At 40.2% G+C, this 21,285-nt stretch overlaps 2 protein-coding genes across 11 annotated transcripts; one reads left to right on the forward strand and one right to left on the reverse strand.

Annotated features, from left to right (window-relative positions):
• The first annotated feature begins 1,799 nt into the window (after positions 1–1,799).
• LOC133717604 (ribonucleoside-diphosphate reductase large subunit-like) lies at positions 1,800–5,040 on the forward strand. Of its 10 annotated transcripts, none has more exons than XR_009849790.1 (8): positions 1,800–1,819; positions 1,964–2,045; positions 2,263–2,588; positions 2,754–2,941; positions 3,222–3,320; positions 3,468–3,554; positions 3,927–4,000; positions 4,800–5,040. XR_009849790.1 is itself a non-coding variant. In XM_062144319.1 (6 exons), the coding sequence occupies exons 1-4, from the start codon at positions 2,511–2,513 to the stop codon at positions 3,515–3,517; spliced, it is 432 nt and encodes a 143-aa protein (XP_062000303.1). In that variant the 5' UTR covers positions 2,058–2,510; the 3' UTR covers positions 3,518–3,554; positions 3,927–4,000; positions 4,800–5,040. The 10 variants fall into 10 exon arrangements, 1 of the variants encoding a protein (XP_062000303.1); XR_009849792.1 differs by having other exon boundaries at positions 2,754–2,930; XR_009849793.1 differs by lacking the exon at positions 1,800–1,819 and adding an exon at positions 1,847–1,865.
• A 2,174-nt stretch (positions 5,041–7,214) lies between these two features.
• On the reverse strand, positions 7,215–9,259 carry LOC133713596 (protein CER1-like 1). The gene is made up of 4 exons (XM_062139628.1): positions 9,060–9,259; positions 8,828–8,923; positions 8,528–8,701; positions 7,215–8,441 (listed from the first exon to the last, which is right to left on the reverse strand). Exons 1-4 carry the CDS (start codon positions 9,195–9,197, stop codon positions 8,271–8,273), a joined length of 579 nt encoding a protein of 192 aa, XP_061995612.1. The 5' UTR covers positions 9,198–9,259; the 3' UTR covers positions 7,215–8,270.
• Between the last annotated feature and the right edge of the window lie 12,026 nt (positions 9,260–21,285).

The following is a 21,285-nucleotide window of genomic DNA, read 5'->3' on the forward strand; positions in this document are numbered from 1 at the left end:
CTTACAAAAATAAATAAATATATATATATATATATATATAAAATGAAAATTGGTTGAAGGCGCACCTCGAACCCAACCACTACGCTACAAGTTGCTCTCAGCATATTGTCTACATATTTTATATTTATTAGCTTCTTAAGCAATAGAAGTAAAAAAGCAAAAGCAAAAGCAAAACCCATCGTTCCAGAATTTCACTCTTCTTTCTCATTCCAAAATTTCTTTCTGGAAACCAGCAACCATTCCAGAATCACACAATTAAGCAACCATTTCAACTCTTACAAATAAATCAAAACCTCAAAAACTCAAATCACCAAAATCCCATTTTCACCATGGATTGTTGCTTCTGTGATCTGTATATTTTTTTTGTTCCTTCACTGGCGTTATCCTCGATGATGGAGCTGGGCGCCGAGTGGTAGGGATCAGCGTCGAAGTCTCGACACTAGGCTCGGAGCGTGAGCCTCAACAACCTCTGATAATTGGATGGAGGAAGAAGAACATGCCCTCTCAATTCTTCTCTTTCTTCTTTCTCTTCCCTGTTTTTTCATCTTCTTCTCCACCAGATCTGCAAGCCAACTTTCATGGGGTTTGCTTGCAATTACCGGTTACTAACCGATACCAAACTGAGATTTTCAGTTACTGACTTTTCAGTATACCGATTATTCGGATCGGTGGCGGTTCGAAAATCCTGATACCGACGAAGGTCGGTTCAGTAGCGGTTTGGGGAAAAATAGATCGGTTTAGTACCGAACCCAACCCTAGTTCAAAGAGCGGAGCATAGGAACTATGAAGGAGTAGGGCTTTGTTTTTTTTTTTTTTGGAATTCTCACTACACCAAAAACTGCATCACACAACGGTGATCACACAACGAAGAACAAATCCTCTGTTGTCTGATGACGACAATTGAATCATACAACACATTTAATAAATCTTCGTTGTATAAAGATGGTCAAATTCTAAAACTTCTAGTTAGGAGGTGATGGCACAACGGAAAGAAAGATTATCCGTTGTCTGAATGAAAAAAAAGACTGGCATATTTCCCTCCTACCATTGAGTCAAATTTGGTTCCAAATTGTACCCTAGATGCTATTAAATTGGACAACAGTTTAGTTACTTCCGTTGTAGGAGTATACCTACAAATTATCATACAATGGTTTTTAATGTCCTGTTGTGCAAGTGAGTACCAAAATTTGGAGATGGCTCCAAAATGACATTCATTCCCCCCAAAATGAGAAAATTTGGCTTCAATTGTTTGTTATGCTTGCAAGTTCCAACAACAGAATGAATTATTTCTGTTGTGTGAATGAGAAATGACTCGCCTAAGCGCGAAACCAAACATTTTGATTGCAGAGGCGGGAAATTTTCATCTTTTATTCCCTCAGCTATGTAACAAATCAGACAACGTAAACGCATCTATACGTTGTCTGTCTGAGTTAAAAAAAAAAACAAAAAAACAAAAGTTAATGACTATTGCCTTAGCCAACTCGAGAGCACACTCAAACAAAGTTAACGCCTTGGCCATTTTTCCTATCAGAGAGAGAAACCTCGAGCTTTTCTCCATCTCCAAACCGAATCGTCCTCTTCTTCCTTCTCCGCCTCTGACCAGAACCCGACCCTTCTCTGGCTCTTCCCCCAAACCTTATCCCTCTCTCTCCCCCGTCCTAATCGAACCAAAACCTCAAAGCCCCAGAAAACAAATTCGCAGAGATCTCTTTGTGGCTCATCTCCGAGGTGCAACCTGGTGTTGACTCATCAGAGGAAGGCAAAGAATATGGTGGACACGGTGAGCCCATCCCGGTGGTCGGAGATCGGTGACGGAGGAGTGAGTCCTCCAGATCCATTTTCTCTCTCCTCCCTCTCTCTCTTTCGTATGTGCTTTTCTCTCTTCCTAGCTTTATAAAGGGGGCCATTCGGCACCAAATTCTTATTCATTCTCTGAATTGCTTCTTCTTCTTGTTCTTCACAGAGAAAAATATTGAAAGGATTGATTTTGAATCAAATTGATTTAGGAATGGCTTTGAGAGTCGTTGATCAACAACAAGCCAGAGGTATTGCCTAATTCTAATTGGGGGTTTTGTTGTTCTTGATGATTGTTCATCTTATTTGTGAATCGAAATGTTCATAATTGGGTGATTTTGATGAAAAGGCTTAATCTTTAGACTTTGTGTTTGTGTAATTGCATAACCCATGTTGAGAAATCGTAGATTCTGTTGGTTCTTGGTGGCTTTTTTGTTTAAATTTTGCAAGAAATTTTCTGATTTGCAGTGCGAGAAGAAGGAGTTTGGGAAAACTAGAGATGATTTGAAGTCGCCTCAAAGTCTCGGTCAGATTATAAGGGAAGTTCTAAGACCTCTCGATAATATTGAACGCTGTAAGTTTAGGTTTTATCTTAGGGAGCATGACTTTTATCGGAGACGTGAGTTTTATCGAGACTTTTTACTAGTTTTTATCATTTCTTGTCTTTTGGTCTTTGTGTTGATGAGAGTGTGTGTGGTTGATGCAGGGTCAAAATTATGTACAACCATGTCAATGATAGATCTGGGCTGGAAGCTCCTCTGATTGCTAATGATGTTTATGAAATCATCATGAAGGTAATATCTTTCAGCAACTCTTGGTCATTTGACTTGGTGTTCTGGTTTTTGATAGCTTAGATGATCTTCTTGGCGCTATAACTGTGCAATGATAGATACTGGAGTTGAAACAAAATAGACTTGTGATCTGAAATAGCTTATATCAGTGCTTTTGTGTATGTTCAGAATGCAGTGTGTTTGGACAGTGAGATCATTTACGATCGCGACTTTGACTACGACTACTTTGGTTTCAAGACTCTTGAGAGGTCTTACCTCTTGAAGGTTCATGGGAAGGTTGTAGAAAGGCCTCAACACATGCTAATGAGGGTTGCTGTTGGAATACACAAGAATGATATTGACTCTGTAGGTGCTATGTAAGTTTAGGTTTTATGTTAGGGAGCATGACTTTGGTTTTTGTTCTATGTTAGAGGTAGAAGTGATTCTATTGCCTGTACAATTTCGGATCTTGTAGGACAATAACTATCAAAGTACTCTAGACTTTTACAATGCCTCAACTCTCGATTTCTGTAGCATTCTAACCAAAATTGGAATTCATTTGTCTCAAGAGTAACATCATTTGAATTATGTGGAGAATGGAATTGAGTTTTTCTATGATTGAGTTATTTCTGTTGACAGGATTTTGTCAATTTGTAGGTTTTGTTAGAGGACTTTGTCAAATGTCATATTTATTCACATATGTCATCATTATTGAGAAGCATAAAGTCATCTGGTGCAAGTTCAAGACATGCAAAAGTAAGAATCATACTTGGTTGCTTAAGTGAATTTGCTCAAATGGGAACAGTTGGTCCCTTCTTTACAGTTTTTAAGTCTAACTCCTTAGCCTTCTTACATGATTTGCTATCACTTTTCAGTATTTCTCATGGAGCTATATGGTGGCAGGTACTTTTTGTTTCCTCCCACGAGTACCAAAGAGTATGATGATCGCGTGATGGTGCTACTGTATATGCTGTAAAGTGTGAACCACAGGTATCATATATTCCTTAGCTGTAGTATGCTAATGATTGTGTCAACTGGGCAATATCATCATGTTGCTGGGAGGATTTCGTTACCTGTATGCTGATGTGTGTTACAATATTATTCTGCTTTGTCGATGTAATTGCAATCTTTTTTTCTTTTTTTCTTTTTCCACCTATGCAGCTATCCTTATATAATGATAACATGCCTTCTATGCTTATAAAATCTCTAGGTGTATGCTGATGTGTGTTACAATATTACTCTGCAATTCACTGAATCTTTGTTGACTGCTACCAATTGTTCGATACCCATAGATCTGATTGCGCATCCCTTTCTTTCAATTTTCTGATAGTAACGCCTACTTCGTTTGAAATTTCAATGTAGGTGGCGGAGCTGGATCTGCTAAGCACATGCACTTGTTAATCGACATAGCTCATCTTGCAACCAACAACACAAAGGTATCTCTCTTTCTGCTAATAAAATAAATCTGTGTTTATGGGTTATGTTACCTATGCTTGAAAGAATTGAGTAATTAGAATTTGGTCAATTTGAAACTGTAAGTCTGCTTTTAGACTGGTGTTCATATTTTTGTTGATAAATTTCATTCCTTCAATTGCATTATGTTTGCCTGCAACACCACCGCTTGGTCTCCTTGTTTTATATCGGTGCTTGCATTATGCGTTGAGTATTGATTTTGTTTTTGTTTGATTGAGAGAAGACCATGTAGCTAGGCATCTTGGCCTTTTGTTCTTTGACTTGAAGGCCTTACGAACTTGCAGCACACTTTAGCAAATCAATCTTTCTTGCTTTCACTTGTTAGTACAAGCTTTGTTGCATATATTTTGTGATTCTTCAAAGCACCTAGAGATAGCCTTGTTCTTTGTCATTTAGCTTTCAAAAAGAACAAAGTTGTAGCATTAAAATGAATTGGGTCAATTAATGCTACTGGAAACAGTAGCATTCTTAGATTGAGCTTTCCTCTCAATTTGTTTCAGTTCTAATCTATGAGCAATTTGAACTATGTATTCTGACCTATTTTCCTGTAGTGTTAAACACTTCTCTAAATTATTTAGCAAACTTAATTCATTGCTATGTTGATAGCAGCATTTCAATAGAGTTTATAGAGAAACCACCTTGCCTAAGATTAATGGTTTTCTCTGTTGCTCGTACTGATATTCATCTTTGAGCAGATAATCCGCTTGTCCCTAGCATCGCCCATTTGTACTTGGCAGTTAATGCATTTGTTAATTGTGTCAGGAACTATATGGTGGAATGTTGCATAAAGAGTCTTTGGGAGATCGAGCGTGGAGTACCAAGCATTAATGCAACAAGCTATATTTTGTTTCATCATGTAAAACTTAACCAGGAAATTTAAATGCTTTTTAGTCTATCCAATGTATGAATGCTTTAGCAATGTTCCTTAAATTCAATATTTGATGAATTGATGTATCCCAATGACTTTGGTACAAATGTTGATCATTTGATGGTTTGCATTCAATTTGTATTCCAATTGTTCACTATTAATTTATATCCATTCAAAATTTGGGCATTCACACAACGCAATTATATATATCACACAATGGATTTTAATAACTAACATCATTTAGTTTTAATCTCATACAACAGAAAAGGCTAGAACTCAGTTGTCCTAGTTTAAATCACACAACAGAATAATTTAAAAAACGTTGTATGAGAATCTTAACCCACAACGGCATAAAAACAAGTTCTGTTGTGTGAACTGCTGCGCATGACTGCTGCACATGGTTGCGACTGGCATCTGCCGAGTTCTGAGACAACGGTGCAAATGAATATATGTCGACTGATTGCATCTCACACAACGGTGAATTCACCGTCGTCTGAGTTTTCATCAGACAACATCGAGATAGACGACGGTGAGTCTCCAAATCACACAACGTTTTTTCACCGTCGTGTGATGCAGTTTTTGGTGTAGTGTCTAATTCTAAACGAGGTTTAGAGTAAGAAGGAAAATGCTGATCATATGAGGTCAAGTCTATTATAACAACTATAAGCTTGTATGTGGAACCAATCATAGAATGACAAGTGGAATATATACACACTTATTCGGGCTTTTCAGGTTTTTGCATTGGTGGAATCCAGGGCCTGGGAACTACCCATATTATTCTTAAACGGTCCGACCTATAAATTTTTCAAAAAGCCCGGCCAGAACCAGACTGTACGGATCGGGTTTTTAGTTTTTCAAGCTAAAATGCCCAGGCCTAGAAGTACTTCATCGAGAAGCCTTCGACTACTATCTTGAGACTGATGCAAGCTGCCGATACCATCAAGGCTGCCGGTACCGAAAAGCTATGTTATTTTTTTGTGCTAGCAGCTACTACTGTGATTGATTGTCGCTCCTGATGGTCGGCAAAATAGACCCGCGCTGGTCTGAATGGGGGTCCGCCCAGCAACTACTGGGGAAGCGAGGCAAAGCTATGGCCAGGGTGCCTATTGTCAGGAGATCAAATTGATGCCGGGAGGCGAAATTTGCACATAGGAGGGGAATCGGGAGGAGGTTGACACCGAGAGGTGCTAGTGGGCAGGGGCATCTGTGAGGGTCACCGAGAGAGAGGTAGGGGGTGCTGTCATTGTGTACAATGAATTTTGTAGGGCACTGAAAGCTAGATTGGCCTGAGATCGGGAAGATGTGTCGGGTTCTGCTAAATGTGCTGAGCTGTTTCCAAGTTATCATCGAGCAGATGGAGCAATGGTCTGTCGCGAGAACCGAAAAGGTTTCCCTAGTGCCTATAGCAACCTGGTGAAAAGGTTGATGGTTTCAGACCTGACCCGGGACTCGCCGAGATGTCCTGAAGGTAGAAGATGCAAAGCGAGCAGACCATCGTCAGATTCCGTCACTTCTCGATCATGAAAAAATGTCAAAGGTAGACCGGGTTTGTCAGTCCACAACTCTCTGATGCCTAAGTCAGATACATGTAAGAATGTTGACAAAGTGGGAGTAAGGAGAGAGTGTTTGTTTACCTTGAATGAGAGGAAAGACATGTATACAAAGTGTAGTTTTGGGCTTGTCACCCTTCCTTTTTTCATGTGGGCCTAGGTGTGGCCTATCAAAATTAGGAATGTGAAGCTAGCATATGTGTTGGGCCCTGGGCCTACCTTGTAGAGTTAGGACCCAAACCTTTTCCGATGGCCATTTGCCCGTGTTGTTATGGTGTCTGTGCCCAAGATGCATATGATATGAACAAACATATTGTACTATATACTAAAGTTGGTGATCACTGTTCATCGACTTAGTAATCGAGCTGAGCCGGTGCTAGAAAAGACATTGTTGTCCTCATTTTTCTTTTAGTTACAAGCTTGCCTTCATCAGCTTGAGTACGTTGATTTTTATTTTATTTTTCTCACTCGCTCTCCTCCTTTCTGCAGCTCTACCTCTCTCTGAACTGTTCGCAACTTTCAGATTTCAATTGGCTTTTTAGGAAAGCCTAATAGCTAGAGCTTAGAGGCACCAATCAAAAGCTAGAACTAACATGAATACATGATAACCTTCGACTCAGTTTTTACGGATAAGCTCTTGATGCGACTTGATCAATTGCGAGAGAGTGAGCAGGACTTTTGTCCTTATAGGCCAAGAACCCTTTCTTTTATTAAGGGGTTTTCCCTTGGCGATGGTTTTATATCTTCTTCTCTTTTGTTTATTTTATTCCTCATTTTCTTCAATAAACAAAAAAATACAATCTTGAGATCGAACACATGAAGTATGGTAGATAATTATAGTCAACTAAATTATTTTACATAATATGTATGTAGATTATTTTACATAGACAACTAAATTTATTCATTAATTGATGTTCATATAAAGCATAGAATAATCAATTGATGGCGGCCTCCCCACATCAAGTTGGCATTATGCCTTGTCAGCGTGTGGCGGGTGTAGCCGGATGGGCATCTGGATCATCTGTTGTGTGGCGTTATTTGAGTCAGAGTTGCTTAATTTGGACGGTTATTCTCTTTCGGCATAGTTCATCCTCTAAAGGTCGTGTGGGCTTTTTTTGTTTGACCTGATTCGAGGTGGCAGTATTGCGCGGTGGAACCTCCAGGATCAGTAGGGACATGGAGTAATTCATCAAGGTAGGCAGTGGTTGATGGTCTCAGGCTTATGGAGGCTTTGCAGCGGTGGCTCTAGAGGGTGGGTTGGCGGGTGGCGATGGTTGGAGGCCTTGTGGGTACGAGATCTGAAACTGGGTTATTTGTTCTCATTTCGGTGTGTTCTTATCGAATGTAATGGGGAGACCCCCTACATGTATACTGGCAATTTTAGTATGTTGTGTTGGAAGTGGTCAGTCTCTTCTTGATGTTGGTTGTAAGGATGTATCGGGACTCCTGAGATAAGTTGATTGTCTATAGCCCGGATGAGAGGGTAATTCATGTGGCTAGAGTTGAGCCTCTATCGACTCATGATATCTGTAACCACCGGTTCTACATTAGGGATATGAGTAGGTCATCTTTTCTAGTTGGAGTAGTTAAGATTTTACATAGTCATCTCCATTGTTGTAATATATTAGATCAATGAAATTTCTTCTCTTCTCTTATCTTCTCAAAAAAAATAAAATAAAATAAAATAGAAGGATTAACTGCCAGCAAGCATAGCCCAACTAGAAGGCAGAAATTATTACAAAATTATAAGAGGTACTGCATCATATATAACATACATACAATCCAGACTGAAGAGTACAGTAGTCCATATATGGTTTAAGTAGTAGTGGTGGGGATCAGAGCCTGAAAGCCATGTCGAAGAGTAGCTTGCCAAACTTTGTCAATATCGGACATGGTATAACCACACTCATGGTCATTCCAACCTTCCAATGCATGTACTATCCCAGCTATACGCCACGCACTCATCACCCTCCTTAGCAACCAGTTCTGAATTTCACCAAATAACAATCACTTATATACCTCAGAAATTTGATGTGGAACTATATTCGAAAGGTTATTAGTTACTTAATTACCTCACAAGAGTAAACATTCTCAAGAGACTTGGGGATCTTCATGGCTGGAGTACAATGATAGTAACAGTCTTTTCGCAACTTTTTTGGTGGGAATTGGTAGAAGGGAACAAATATTGTTCCTTTCGGTGCACTCAACTGTTCTTGCTCCCTTAATCCGTTTCCCACTAACCAAATCTACATATTAATTACTAGTTTATATTTGTTAAATTAAGTTCGAATCTGTGTACCACTAGTGTGTTCAATCAACATTCGATTTAATATTAATAACCAAATAAACAAGACCTTGTATATCATTATTACCTTGTGAGCATAGGTTTTTTCGAAGACCAACCGGCATTCAGATTCACTTAATGATTTAGTGAGCTCCCAGTACTCGTCCTGGTGTAATGTAGCAACCTGATATATGGGAATAAGATGCATGCTTCTTATTTGCAGGCATATGCATGTGACGTCGATTATATATGACAATAATTGATATAGAGACACACACACATATACTCCTTTCAAAAATAAAATACACACACACACACACCTTTATACCCCTCTGGATCAAACCAAAGGCAATGGCAACAGCAACCTTTGTGAGTTTGCCTCTAAGAAGAACTTGGGTTGTCTCTTTTGGAATACTGTTTAGTATCACAGCCACAACCAGGCTACTGCCATCAACCATCCTAATTTTCAGCTGTGGATGCCTGCTGACATATAAACCACCATATCTATTCAGCTCCTCGCTCTGCAAATAATAAAAATTTGTACCAGTCATAAAGAGAAAGAGCAATCAATACTAAATCCCTAAAACCACCACATAGTACAATAAGATCCAATATAAATAATACATCAGTTGTATGCACAAGGCGGTGTATTCTACTAGATGCACGATACATCCATATTTCACAGATGAATAAATGGTCATCACTTGGTGATCAATAGATTCATCGTCACTCTTCCTTGATGTCAATATTAAGAGTTGAGATTTAATAGATATTTTTGATAGGTTTAATTTTAATCCTTAATAGTTAACACTGCGTGCTCGGAATTCCTTTTTTACTAGGTGATCGACTAGATGATCACCAACGTACTTTCTCTCTCTCTCTCTCTATACACACACACACACACACACACACACACACACACACACACACACACACACACACACACACATATATATATATATATAGCCACGCGTGCACACACATATTAGGACTTAAAAACTGAACGGTCGAGATGTGAATATGCGATCTAAAAGTGGGTCTATCATAAACCCCCCCCCCCCCCCCCCCCCACCGGAAATCATTAGATATTAATATCTAATGACCTCCTTAGCAGAGAAAAGTTGTGTGTAATATATATAAAATGAAAATGAAAAGAAAAAATATGTGTACGGCTAAAAAGAAAAAGAAAAATATATATTTATGGATTTTAGTCCCCCATACTTAGTGATTTTGGAGTCTGCTTTGAATTGAAGGCCCACTACAGAAAAATTTGGCCTTTGTCCATTTCACTAGAGTTCAAGGGAAATTTACAATGAAGATTGGGCCCAACATGAAGACATTTGGCCCTTTTATGTTACCTCTAGGGGAAAGTGACGTTTTTGCAATGCCTTGATGGATGTCTTGAGGTCTTTACATTTACATGAGCTCTGCTAGGTTTTTAGGACACTTTGATAAATCCTTACCTTCATTTCTTTAAACCTTGAGCCTTGGCCACATTACGATCCCTATTCAAAAATTGACACGCTTTGAGCAAGCGCATAATTTAACCCTGAAATATCGTTAGTAGTATAAGCAAATAGGGATCGTTCTATTCCGGGGATTGAGGGTACACCTGTCATTGTCAAACAATTAAACAATTAAAATTAAAAGGAAAAAATTCTGTTTACTACCCTGTACTTTCAAGGGTTCGTCAGTTCAGTCCCTGCACTTCTAATTTAATCAGAAAAGTCCTCACACTCTCCAATTTCATAAATTCGATCCATTTCCTCACAATTCCGTCAATTTCCTCTGTTTAGGTGCTGACGTGTCCGGACGCCGTCTGATGTGTCAGATTTGTGGGACCTTCCCACATGCAAAATTCCCAAGCTATCCCTTCAATCTCCCTCCCCTCTCAGAGCTCTTCTTCTTCTTCTTCTTCTTCTCAGCTCTTGGTTATGGCTCCTCACTTCCTCCACCAATCAACATGGCCGGAGAAGATGAAGAGAGACTGATAAACAAGAGGGGTGTTGGGTATGGGTTCATTCTTCAACCTCTCATCAGTGTCCTCCCTCGCGGCCAAAGATCATGCTCACAGCAAACCCAGAAAATTTAACCTAATTTGGTTGAGATGAGTCCTCTAGATTCAAGTAAGATGCAGAAAAACCAAATCTGAACAAAATTCAAATCAAGATGCATATAAATCCAACATGAAAATCAAAACCAAATATATAGATCTCTTCCCAAATCAAAATTTCATTCTTCTACAAAATTTCATTCTTCCCAAATCCAAATCGGAAGCTCATTACCAACCACACCCAGCCCACTACCGACCACACCCAACCTAAGAAGCTCAAGCTCGTCTGCAGCTCCAACATCGCATTCCACCCCCGGCCACCGTCTGGGAAGCTCCGCTACGTCGGCGGCGAGACCCAGATCATCTCCATCGACCTGACCATTGCATTCTCCAAGCTCCGGTCGAAGATTTCCGATCTCTCCCCCAACTCCTCGACTCCGAATCGAGCTCCTGTGTCGCCCACGCGTCAACTCCAAAATTCTCACGGCGTTTGGTTTCGTTTTCTTCTGAGCAAACCAAACGCATGCAGCAGAGTCAGAGAGAAAGAGAAAGAAAGAGAGAGTGTTGTATACCAGATCGACGGACTCATTTTTGATCTCCTCGAGGCTGATGGCCTTGGCGCTGCTTATAGTTGCAAAGTGGGGGAAGCGCTGAGCTCGGAGGAGCTCAAAGGCTGAAGAGAGGACTGGGATTTTTTGGTTGTGAACTAAAAAAGAAAACGAAGCGATTGAGGATTGGTCACTTGAGGATTGCTTCGACGAGCTGACCTCGTCTGCCGCCTTGGACATTTGGTCCGCCAGCTGGTCCAGCATCGCAGGTGACCAATCTGGGTGTAGAGAGAATAATTAGGAGCTGCACAGATCGATTCCATCATGGATGAGAGGAAGTTGCCCTTTTAATGTAGTGACGACCGGAGAAGAAAGCAGGGGTCGTGGGTGCCCAGAGAAGATTTCTGGGTGCTTACGGCGGTGGCGCGTGGGTTACTATCAGGCATACCCCAATGACGGAGAAGCTGCCGGTGGATCGTCGGAGGCCGCTGAGCACGATGGTGGTGGAGGTGATGCGAGGTTATGCCTGGATACCCACTGGTGGAGGAGAGAGAAAAACCCGGTTCTAGTTTCTCTCTCCTCGAGTGCTCTCTGAACAGAAACCCCAAAACTGCAAAATAGAAGGAAAAAAAACTTTGATTCTGATGTTGGGAATTAGGCTGCTCGGGTGGGAAAGGGGAGGGAGATTGAAGGGATAGCTTGGGAATTTTGCATGTGGGAAGGTCCCACAAATCTGACACATCAGACGGCGTCCGGACACGTCAGCACCTAAACAGAGGAAATTGACGGAATTGTGAGGAAATGGATCGAATTTATGAAATTGGAGAGTGTGAGGACTTTTCTGATTAAATTAGAAGTGCAGGGACTGAACTGACGAACCCCTGAAAGTACAGGGTAGTAAACAGAATTTTTTCCTTAAGTTAATTAATACGGCTGACATTAACGGTAAAAGCAAAAAATTGTACCATATAATCATATATACATACACCACATAATATTTCCCATAATAAAAAAACAAACAAACATATACTCTCAAGCTTGAGCAGTAATGTTCTCTAATGAAGTAATTAATTCGATACACAATTTGACAAAGATAGAGGTGGTGGAAGCCCGAAGCCATAAACGCCGTAGGCCCGTAGCACAAAGGCAAAGGTCGTCATATATCTCACGTTCAAATATTTAGAGGTGGTGGAATCCATGAATTTACGCTGAGCTTCGTAATAAGGGAGTTTACCAAATAACTGAAACTAGTAGTTCTCTGGAGTTGGGAAACAAGGAGATTTGGGCAAGTATGGCTTGATTTTTCGGTCTTCTATATTAAAAATAGATAGAAAAAATGTTTTCATCATCACAAATCGACTTAATTCTCCGTCTCATAAAATTAAATTATCAGATATACTCAATCGATCTAGACTATTAATTAAGTGATCTACAATTATGTTAAACGTCTACATGAATTAATGCAACCTGTACCAACTTTGAACAAGCAAAACTTTGATAGCCAATCTTCTCCTTTGATCTTGATCGAGCACACCAAATTAGAATTTATATTTGATATTGCGTTTGAGATATAGTGAGCAGAATCAATAACACGAAACATTCATAACTGATAAATCTGAAAGTAAAAGTTATATGGTAATTTAAATACATTCAAACTGAGCTAGAAACTCGGGTGAATCTATAGATGTTGAATCGGAGAATTGGGGAATTTTCTAAGCTGAGGTTCAAACTTTCCACCTTTCATATTATAAACCCTATACACGTGTAGCATCGACATATATATCTGTATTTTCTGAGAGATTCTTACGTAGGGCAAACGTACCACGTGGCGGGTAGGGCTACCCAATCAGTGAACATGCAACGGAGTGTTTTGGGTATTTCATTTTAATAAGTAAGGATAAATTCAGAACACACTTAAACTGTCCTGAATTTTGATTGGACTGTCCCACGGCCACGTGGTACGTTTGCCCTACGTAAGAATCTCTTTCTTCGGCCATGCGTCTAACATGCATGGTCCATTCACAGTCTTTTGGTCTGCAAAATGCCAATTCTTGTCCCCCGCTGAAACCAACCATGACTATGCAATCCGATGAGGAAGAAGGGGGGCTCGATGATAAGGTAAACATTACTATCGTCAGACCAAATTTTCCATAGTGTTTTAAACCATTAACATTCGGCAGCTCAATTTCGACACGAGTTAAGAGTGATAACATGGTGCTGTGAGTTGCTGATTTGCAGGTGAAGCCTTAAGGAAGAAGATAAGAAAAATCCAGAGAAATTTTGACAGAGTAATATTAGATTTTTCCAATAATCTTCAGCTTAATTCTTACACAAAAGTTTCAAGTATTTATACTAGCAAACTCAGAAACTACAGTAATAACCGACTCAATTCTAAAACAGCCAGGATAATGTGCTAGCAAATGGAGATAAGGTGACACATGTCAAGAGAATACTAGATCTATTTGGAAGTCTTTGGCCACGTCATATAGACAACACAGCGCCACGAACACTATGTTAACACCTCCCCTCAATCTCAGTTGAGGTGAGCAAACTGAGATTGGTGCAATGTTCTTTGAATATTGGACTATGTAGCCCTTTGGTGAAGATGTCAGCAGTCTGTTGAGTTGTGGGAACATAATGCAGAAGCAGATCATGCCTTTGAACCCTCTCTCTCACAAAATGGAAATCATTATCAAGGTGTTTGATTCTAGAACACCCACATTGGAAAAATATAACTTTGCTTATGGGTTTGTAAGAGTTTGGGCCACTCCATCCATTGCCAATTGGTTTTGGATGTGAACCCCAGATTACTTTATCATGGTATCAGAACGGGTTACCCACGTGTTTGGTTTCAGCGATGGCCACACGTGCTCACCGTCACCCAATATAACTTGTTCACGTGTATGGCTTGAGAAATCGCCACACGTGCGGGGACGTGTTGAGAATGTGTATAAATATAACTCCCACATTGGAAAAATATAACTTTGCTTATGGGTTTATAAGGGTTTGGGTCACTCCATCCATTGCCAATTGGTTTTGGATGTGAATGATATGCCCAAAATAGGCGCTCAACTTAACCCTGCAAAATGTAGTCGTTAGCAATACAGAGTAAGCAAGGATCGTTCAAGCCGGGGATTGAGGGTAACAAATTAATCACACAAAATAAAAACAAACTAATTTAAACTAACTAAAACACAAATCAAACAAACAAAATCTGAAACTAAACAAAACAAAAACGTCAGACACTAGAAAAGAGAGAAAAATATGGCAGGAAACAGAAGGGGATAGAAAGGGGCTCTGCAATCCTAAGCAAGAACAATATTTTGGGGTTTTTGGTTTTTCAACGAAAATAAAAGAGAATACAAAAGGAAAACGATTTTGATTTTAGGTTTTGAGAAAATAAGATGGAGAACATGTTAGAGACTTGGAAATCCACCACCAATTACTTTCGAACAATGTTAAGTTAACCTAGTTTCAATTACTAATGTGTGAACAGAAACCAACCAAGAAACAAGTCGGAGCAGATCATGTCCCTTATTAATGTTTCCCTAACTACTTAGTCTACGTGAACGCACAATAGCTAAGCCTATCAAACATGCAATCAAGGTATAGAATGCTATCCTATCAACAACACATATAGTGTCAACATATTTGAAGCATTAGGATCTCATGGAAACGATTGATTATAGAGTTGCAGTCTAGTGTGGAACGCCTACCTAGCATGCTCTTCTAGTTGTTTAAAACATCAGCTTTTGTCCAAAGCCTTGCATACTTGTGGATTAGAAAACAAGACGATTAGGTGAATTATTTTCTAAACCTAGCTCCAATTACATGCATATATCCTAAGTGTCGACCCAAAGAACATAAACACATAAAAGTTTTCAATCAAGCAAAAATAAACAACCAATTCACACCAAAGATCAAGAAACTAGATTTAAACAAACATATGTTCTACATAATTGGGGCTTCAAACCTCGCCCCTAACAACAAGAATGTTAGTTACACATTGTTTTGAAAACCAAAATAAAACAAATAGAGAAAAAGAAGAAAAAGATGATGGCGGATGAATAAGAAAGAGAGATAGAAGAGAAGGTGAAAGGCGTGGTCTTTCTCTGCAGCGTGTGCAGAAGCTCAATATATATAGGAGCTAGAAGTGCAGCCCTAGTTTCCTTCTTCAGCAATGCTTTGAAAGCCTCCCCTAGTTGCTTGAGGATTCAATTCCTTTAATTGGTGCACAATTAAATGATTTTCAAGCCTCATCTTCCCAAAATCTTGAAAAATCATTCTAGGACTCTCCTTGATATTTGCAGCATCAATAACCTTCCAAAAATGCCCTAGAAATCCGTCCAAAGAAGAGTCTCGGCCAACATGCCCTGTTTTGACTAGGATTCAATTTCTGACTCTGAAGCTTCCTTCTTGGACAAGGAACGACTTTGTCTTGACACAATTCTGAATGGTTCTTGACTCCCACGTGCTCTATGACATCATATCTTCTATAATGATCAACAATCTTCTGGAAAAGCTCCAAGAAAGTCGCCGGAAAAGATCTCTAAAAAAGCTTCGTGAAAGCTGACAGTTTCTGCCTTATTGGGAAGCCTACTTTGACTTTGATTTCCTACTGCCTCGTTGACGCTTCTGACCATTTATTTGGCTCTTGTTGAAGTAAAACATAATCTCTTTAAGGATCGCTTTCCCTTTCTTCAAAGGTGCAGCTGGAATGATGCAAGAATTGCTCCTCAAAACTGTTCCCAGAAAGCTGATTCTGAAACTGCAGTTCTCTGCTTTGCAGCAACTGTTTTTCACAAAGATTTCCGTGGACTTCCCTTGTAATTTCCGGCCAAAAGGTTGATCAAACTTAGTCCTCTGCATCAGTACCTGATGATCCATGGCTCCATTGCTCCCTTTCAGCTCCTATTTCTCTTGAACTATTTTACTAACTACCTAAAAAGAAAATAAAGTTAAAACTGACTTTTTAAAGGAAATAGCTAAGAAAAGTGTAAACTATTGCACATTATATTTGTCGCATTTTATGCTCCTGTCAGTGAACCCCAGATTACTATATCAAAGAGATGCAACAGACTAACTTTATAATCTTCATCAGACTGAATTAACATCCATCCTAAGGAAAAGTAACGATTCTTTTATGCTTCAGGGAGAGTAAAACTTTTGAAATTACTACCTCCTGGAAGTTGTAAAGCATGTGGGTTGTATCGGCACCCATAGTACTAGGGTTTAGGGCAAATATTCACTAGGGTTGAGAAGCAAAAGTGGAGCATGATGTGCTAATTCACTAGTTATCATTTCCTTGCTGATGGTTGATCTCCATGATCTGCAAACTCCTTTAATAGCAGTAAGATCATCAATGGAAACCATCCGTCTTGCAATAGACACAACTATATCTTGTGGAAGATCCGACCAGTGAGACACAACTAGATTATGATCAGGCAGATCAGCCACCGAAGAACTCCTCGTCGCTGTATTGAAATCTTATATATATATATATATATTATCGAGATTGTTTGGATCCAATTTTGTTGCAGCTGGTCAACAGTCTCTTTTCTTGCGCGGGCGTGCCAGCACCGTCGGGTGCGGTCGTCGGGGGTGTCCCTTGACCTGACTTCTGTTGAGCGATTGTAGACGAGGAGAGCACCAACCTCGTCGCGGGATTCTTTGTGCCTCGTGGCGAGGACTTTTGCTGAGCTTCTTGAAAATCACAATCGATACTCGATGTTGTAGATCGAGCAGAGCGAGAACCACTGGGAAATGAGGAGAACTTGCTAAAGCGTGACCTTAGCTTGGCTGGGTTGCTAGGGCGTAACCCTTGCTTGGCTGGTTCTGTAACCGTTGCGGTTGCGGCACTACCGTCGGCTCCCGAGGAGACTAGGACCGAAGTACGTTGGCAGAGGGTTTGGTGGCACTGAAAGTCGGCTTCTGAGAAGACTAGGACTAGGAGTGTGATCACCGGTAAGAGAAAGAGAAGGAGAGGAGTTTCTCTTAGAGAGGTTGCTCTAGAGAGAACTTAGATCATCTTAGAGATGTTTTGATGTTGTGAATGTGTGTTTGAGAATGAGAGGAGAAGGTGTTTATATAGGGAAGAAAAAGAAGAGTGAAATGATGAGTGGAAGAAAAATAATGAAAGTGGAGTATGGAAGTGATTTGTAAAATATGGAAAAGATAGAGAAATGATGAAATGAAAGCAAAGCATGAAGGTGCAGAAACATGGAAGTGATGATGATCTATTAAAGAGATTGTAGAAGAAAAATATATCCAAGGAAAAAAAGAAAAGCATCTAGCTTTCTTCATGTGGGTAGGAAACATGAACATGTGAATATTAAGCTGGTTTTAGGTCAGTTTCTGCCCCTTTATTCATTCAATTATTTCTCCAACAAGACTTCAGAATGAGCCTTCGACTTCTTCATAAAAAATGTTCCACTATGAGTTTAGATCATCCTGACAAAGTTTCAGAGCTTTATTCCATGTGGTTGGGCCAGAGTTTAGATCAATTATTTCTGTAGAAAATTGGACTGATTGTTTGAAGACCTTCCACTCAAAACTAGCTCTGTCACTCTTCATAAGAAATTATCCTTGGAATATCTAGTATTAATCTGGAAAGTTTTAGCTCATTTAAATTTCATTTGGTTAGTCTGCCGCCCCTCCTTCCTTGTTTAGCTCGGTTTCTCCTAGCCGAAGTAGGAAAATGTGCTAAAGTTGACTTTTCATGCTTCCATGCTTCCATAGTAGGCTTTATTTAGCCTCTAAATATATATTTCGAGCTTGTCGACAATATATAGCTTGAGCCACTGACATTAGCTCAATTTCTCCAACACAGGCCTTGTCAGGCCAAAATGTTCATTTTGGGTCCAAACATTGCCTCCCAGACCTCGAAGTCAAAAGGTATTCGTCTTGACTGAAGAGGTCTTGAATCAGCACTGCTCTTATAATGTCGTTGCTCCAAAGCCACTTGTTTTGGCTTGACTAAAATTACTTGAACAGTGGCCTCTCTCCCTCTTAATTATACATAGTGAGCATACATATATTAATCGCCAGTCTTCCTTCGCGAACCATCCTTTGCGAGGCCATGTAATTAAAACCACTTCGCTGCCAACAATTTGCAACCCAGCTTTCGCCACAATTATTGGCAAAAATATTGATTTGACCTCCTCCACTGCTAATACCATACTAGGCATATTAAATGCCTCTTGTATATGTGCCCAGACCAATACCAATGGCCTCTTAAGTATATTAGCAAGTTCCAGCCACTATTAGGCAAGAACACAATTTTTTGCATCCTCCGCGACGCACAAATTTGAAACTCTTTTTGTATTTTTGTATTTTTGTATTTTTTATTTTAATAAGACATTGTGAATCAAGGTTTAGACATGCAGCCCAAGTATAGTCGTCTAGACACAAATTTTATTTCAAATCCTTTGGGCAACCTTACTGAAATGGCCAGATGGGGGAGGGCGAACAAGAGAGGCAGAATCCATTTTGGCATGAGCTACTCCCACATAGTGGTTTAGGCCCATTTGCATGCACTTTTGGATTCAAGAACCTGTCATGAACGTTGTCCCCTTTCTAGACACCATTTCACATAGGCTATACTTACTAAGATGAGAAAGGTCATAAGTGTGAAGACAGTTTAACAAGTGTTAATAAAAGCCGCCCTTAACCTTAAGGGACCTGAACTAGGCACCAATAAGGAGTTTAGACCAATATTAACAGAAACTTCACCTATCCCGTTATGATTCACAAACCCTTACCAAATTTTTTTTTTTTTTTTTTCTATGAAAATAAAGGTAAAAAACAACTGAAAACTGATAGGAAATTAACAAAAAAGCAAGGAGCTAGCAATGACACGTTTGGCTAACCTCTAGAAGACCATGGGGGAGGCCATCTATGCTTCATTCCACGCTCCGATGTATTAAAATTTGTAGGGTAAAAATCCCTCCTGTGAGAGCTTGTAGGAAAAGAACAAAGATATTTCTCGTTGAAGAATTTTGAGGAATTTGGCTCGTGAGAGGGGTATTCTTGCCCCCCAAGTATCTTTGTTGGTTGACGAGGCATGATCTTCAATTGTAATTTGGGAGATGACGGTGTCCCAAGATCGGCTTTGTCGCCAACTGTCGCCAACTTCTCTTGATCAAAGGGATGATCATGGGTCATATCTTGCCCCCCATGCATCTGATCAGTAGCCACGTATTTGGCTTGATCAGTGGAGAAATCAGATATTTGTTCAGAGACAATTGTATTGTCAGAAGAACAATCTTGTTGATGACATTTTCCATGCACAACCTCTGTGTAAGGCTGTGACTCACCAGTGAGACCCTTAGGTTGATTGCCACCTATAGGCAAGTTAGTCTCAGAAACGACCTCTTCGCGAGCAGGTTTTTGACTTTCCAATTCGCCTTGCTGCGAATTAGCCAAGCTGGAACCTTCCTCGTGTAAGGTTGTGAACTCAGATGTGATGTTCGCGGCATGTTGAGTAGTCTGTTTGTCGCTGCTCAAGAAAGGCTTATGGAATTGTTCTCTAGCTTCTCGAGCGTTCTGCTCAATTTCTTGGTCCCAATCGCGAAACCTCTGCTTTGTTTTTGCGATCAAACTGGCCATGTCCCTGGCTCGCTTTTCTTTATGCCTCTCGACGTTGGCCATGATGATCGCCAGCTGTTCCTCAATTCTTGCCCCCTCTGGGATGGGAATAGGCATAAACTCATCATTAATGGCAGTATCGCCAGTGGTGGCAACATTGACCATCTATTCACTTTAGGAATTTCTTTTGGTAAAGATTTTCCTCTGGCATCCCAATGATGGTGAACACAAAAAGACTCTGGTGTAGTCCCACTGGGCGTGCCAAAATGTTTGTTTTGAAGCCCGGTGGTTGAATGTCTTCAAGAGAAAAAAAAATTCTAACCTTGTCCCACTGGGCGTGCCAAAATGTTTGTTTTGAAGCCCGGTGGTTGAATGTCTTCAAGAAAAAAAAAATTCTAACCTTGTCCCACTGGACGTGCCAAAATGTTTGGCTTTGAAGCCCGGTGGTTGAACGTGCTTCAAGAGAAAAACTTCTGATGTAGTCCCACTGGGCGTGCCAAAATGTTTGGCTCCAATTTTGCTGCAGCTGGTCAACAGTCTCTTTTCTTGCGCGGGCATGCCAGCACCGTTCGGGTGCAGTCGTCGGGGGTGTCCCTTGACCTGACTTCTATCAAGCGATTGTAGACGAGGAGAGCACCAACCTCGTCGTGGGATTCTTTGTGCCTCGTGGTGAGGACTTTGCTGAAGTTTCTTCTTGTTCACAAGTCGATACTCAATATTGCAGATTGAGCAGAGCGAAATCACCGGGAAGTATTGAGATCTTGCTAAAGCGTGACTTTAGCTTGGCTGGGTTGCTAGGGCGTTACCCTTGCTTGACTGGTTCTGTAACCGTTGTGGTCGCGGCACTACCGTCGGCTCCCGAGGAGACTAGGACCAAAGCACGTTGACAGAGGGTTTGGTGGCACTGAAAGTCGGCTTCTGAGAAGACTAGGACTAGGAGTGTGATCACCGGTAAGAGAAAGAGAAGGAGAGAAGTTGCTCTTAGAGAGGTTTGCTCTAGAGAGAACTTAGATCATCTTAGAGATGTTGTTGTTGAATGTGAATGTGTATTTTAGAATGAGAGGAGAAGGTGTTTATATAGGGAAGAAAAAGAAGAGTGAAATGATGAGTGGAAGAAAAATAATGAAAGTGGAGTATGAAAGTGATTTGTAAAATATGGAAAAGATAGAGAAATGATGAAATGAAAGCAAGGCATGAAGGTGCAAAAACATGGAAGTGATGATGATCTATTAAAGAGATTGTAGTAGAAAAATATATCCAAGGAAAAAAAGAAAAGCATCTAGCTTTCTTCATGTGGGTAGGAAACATGAACATGTGAATATTGAGCTGGTTTTAGGTCAGTTTCTGCCCCTTTATTCC

Source organism: Rosa rugosa, chromosome 6 (assembly GCF_958449725.1).
Source record: "Rosa rugosa chromosome 6, drRosRugo1.1, whole genome shotgun sequence".
NCBI lineage: Eukaryota > Viridiplantae > Streptophyta > Magnoliopsida > Rosales > Rosaceae > Rosa > Rosa rugosa.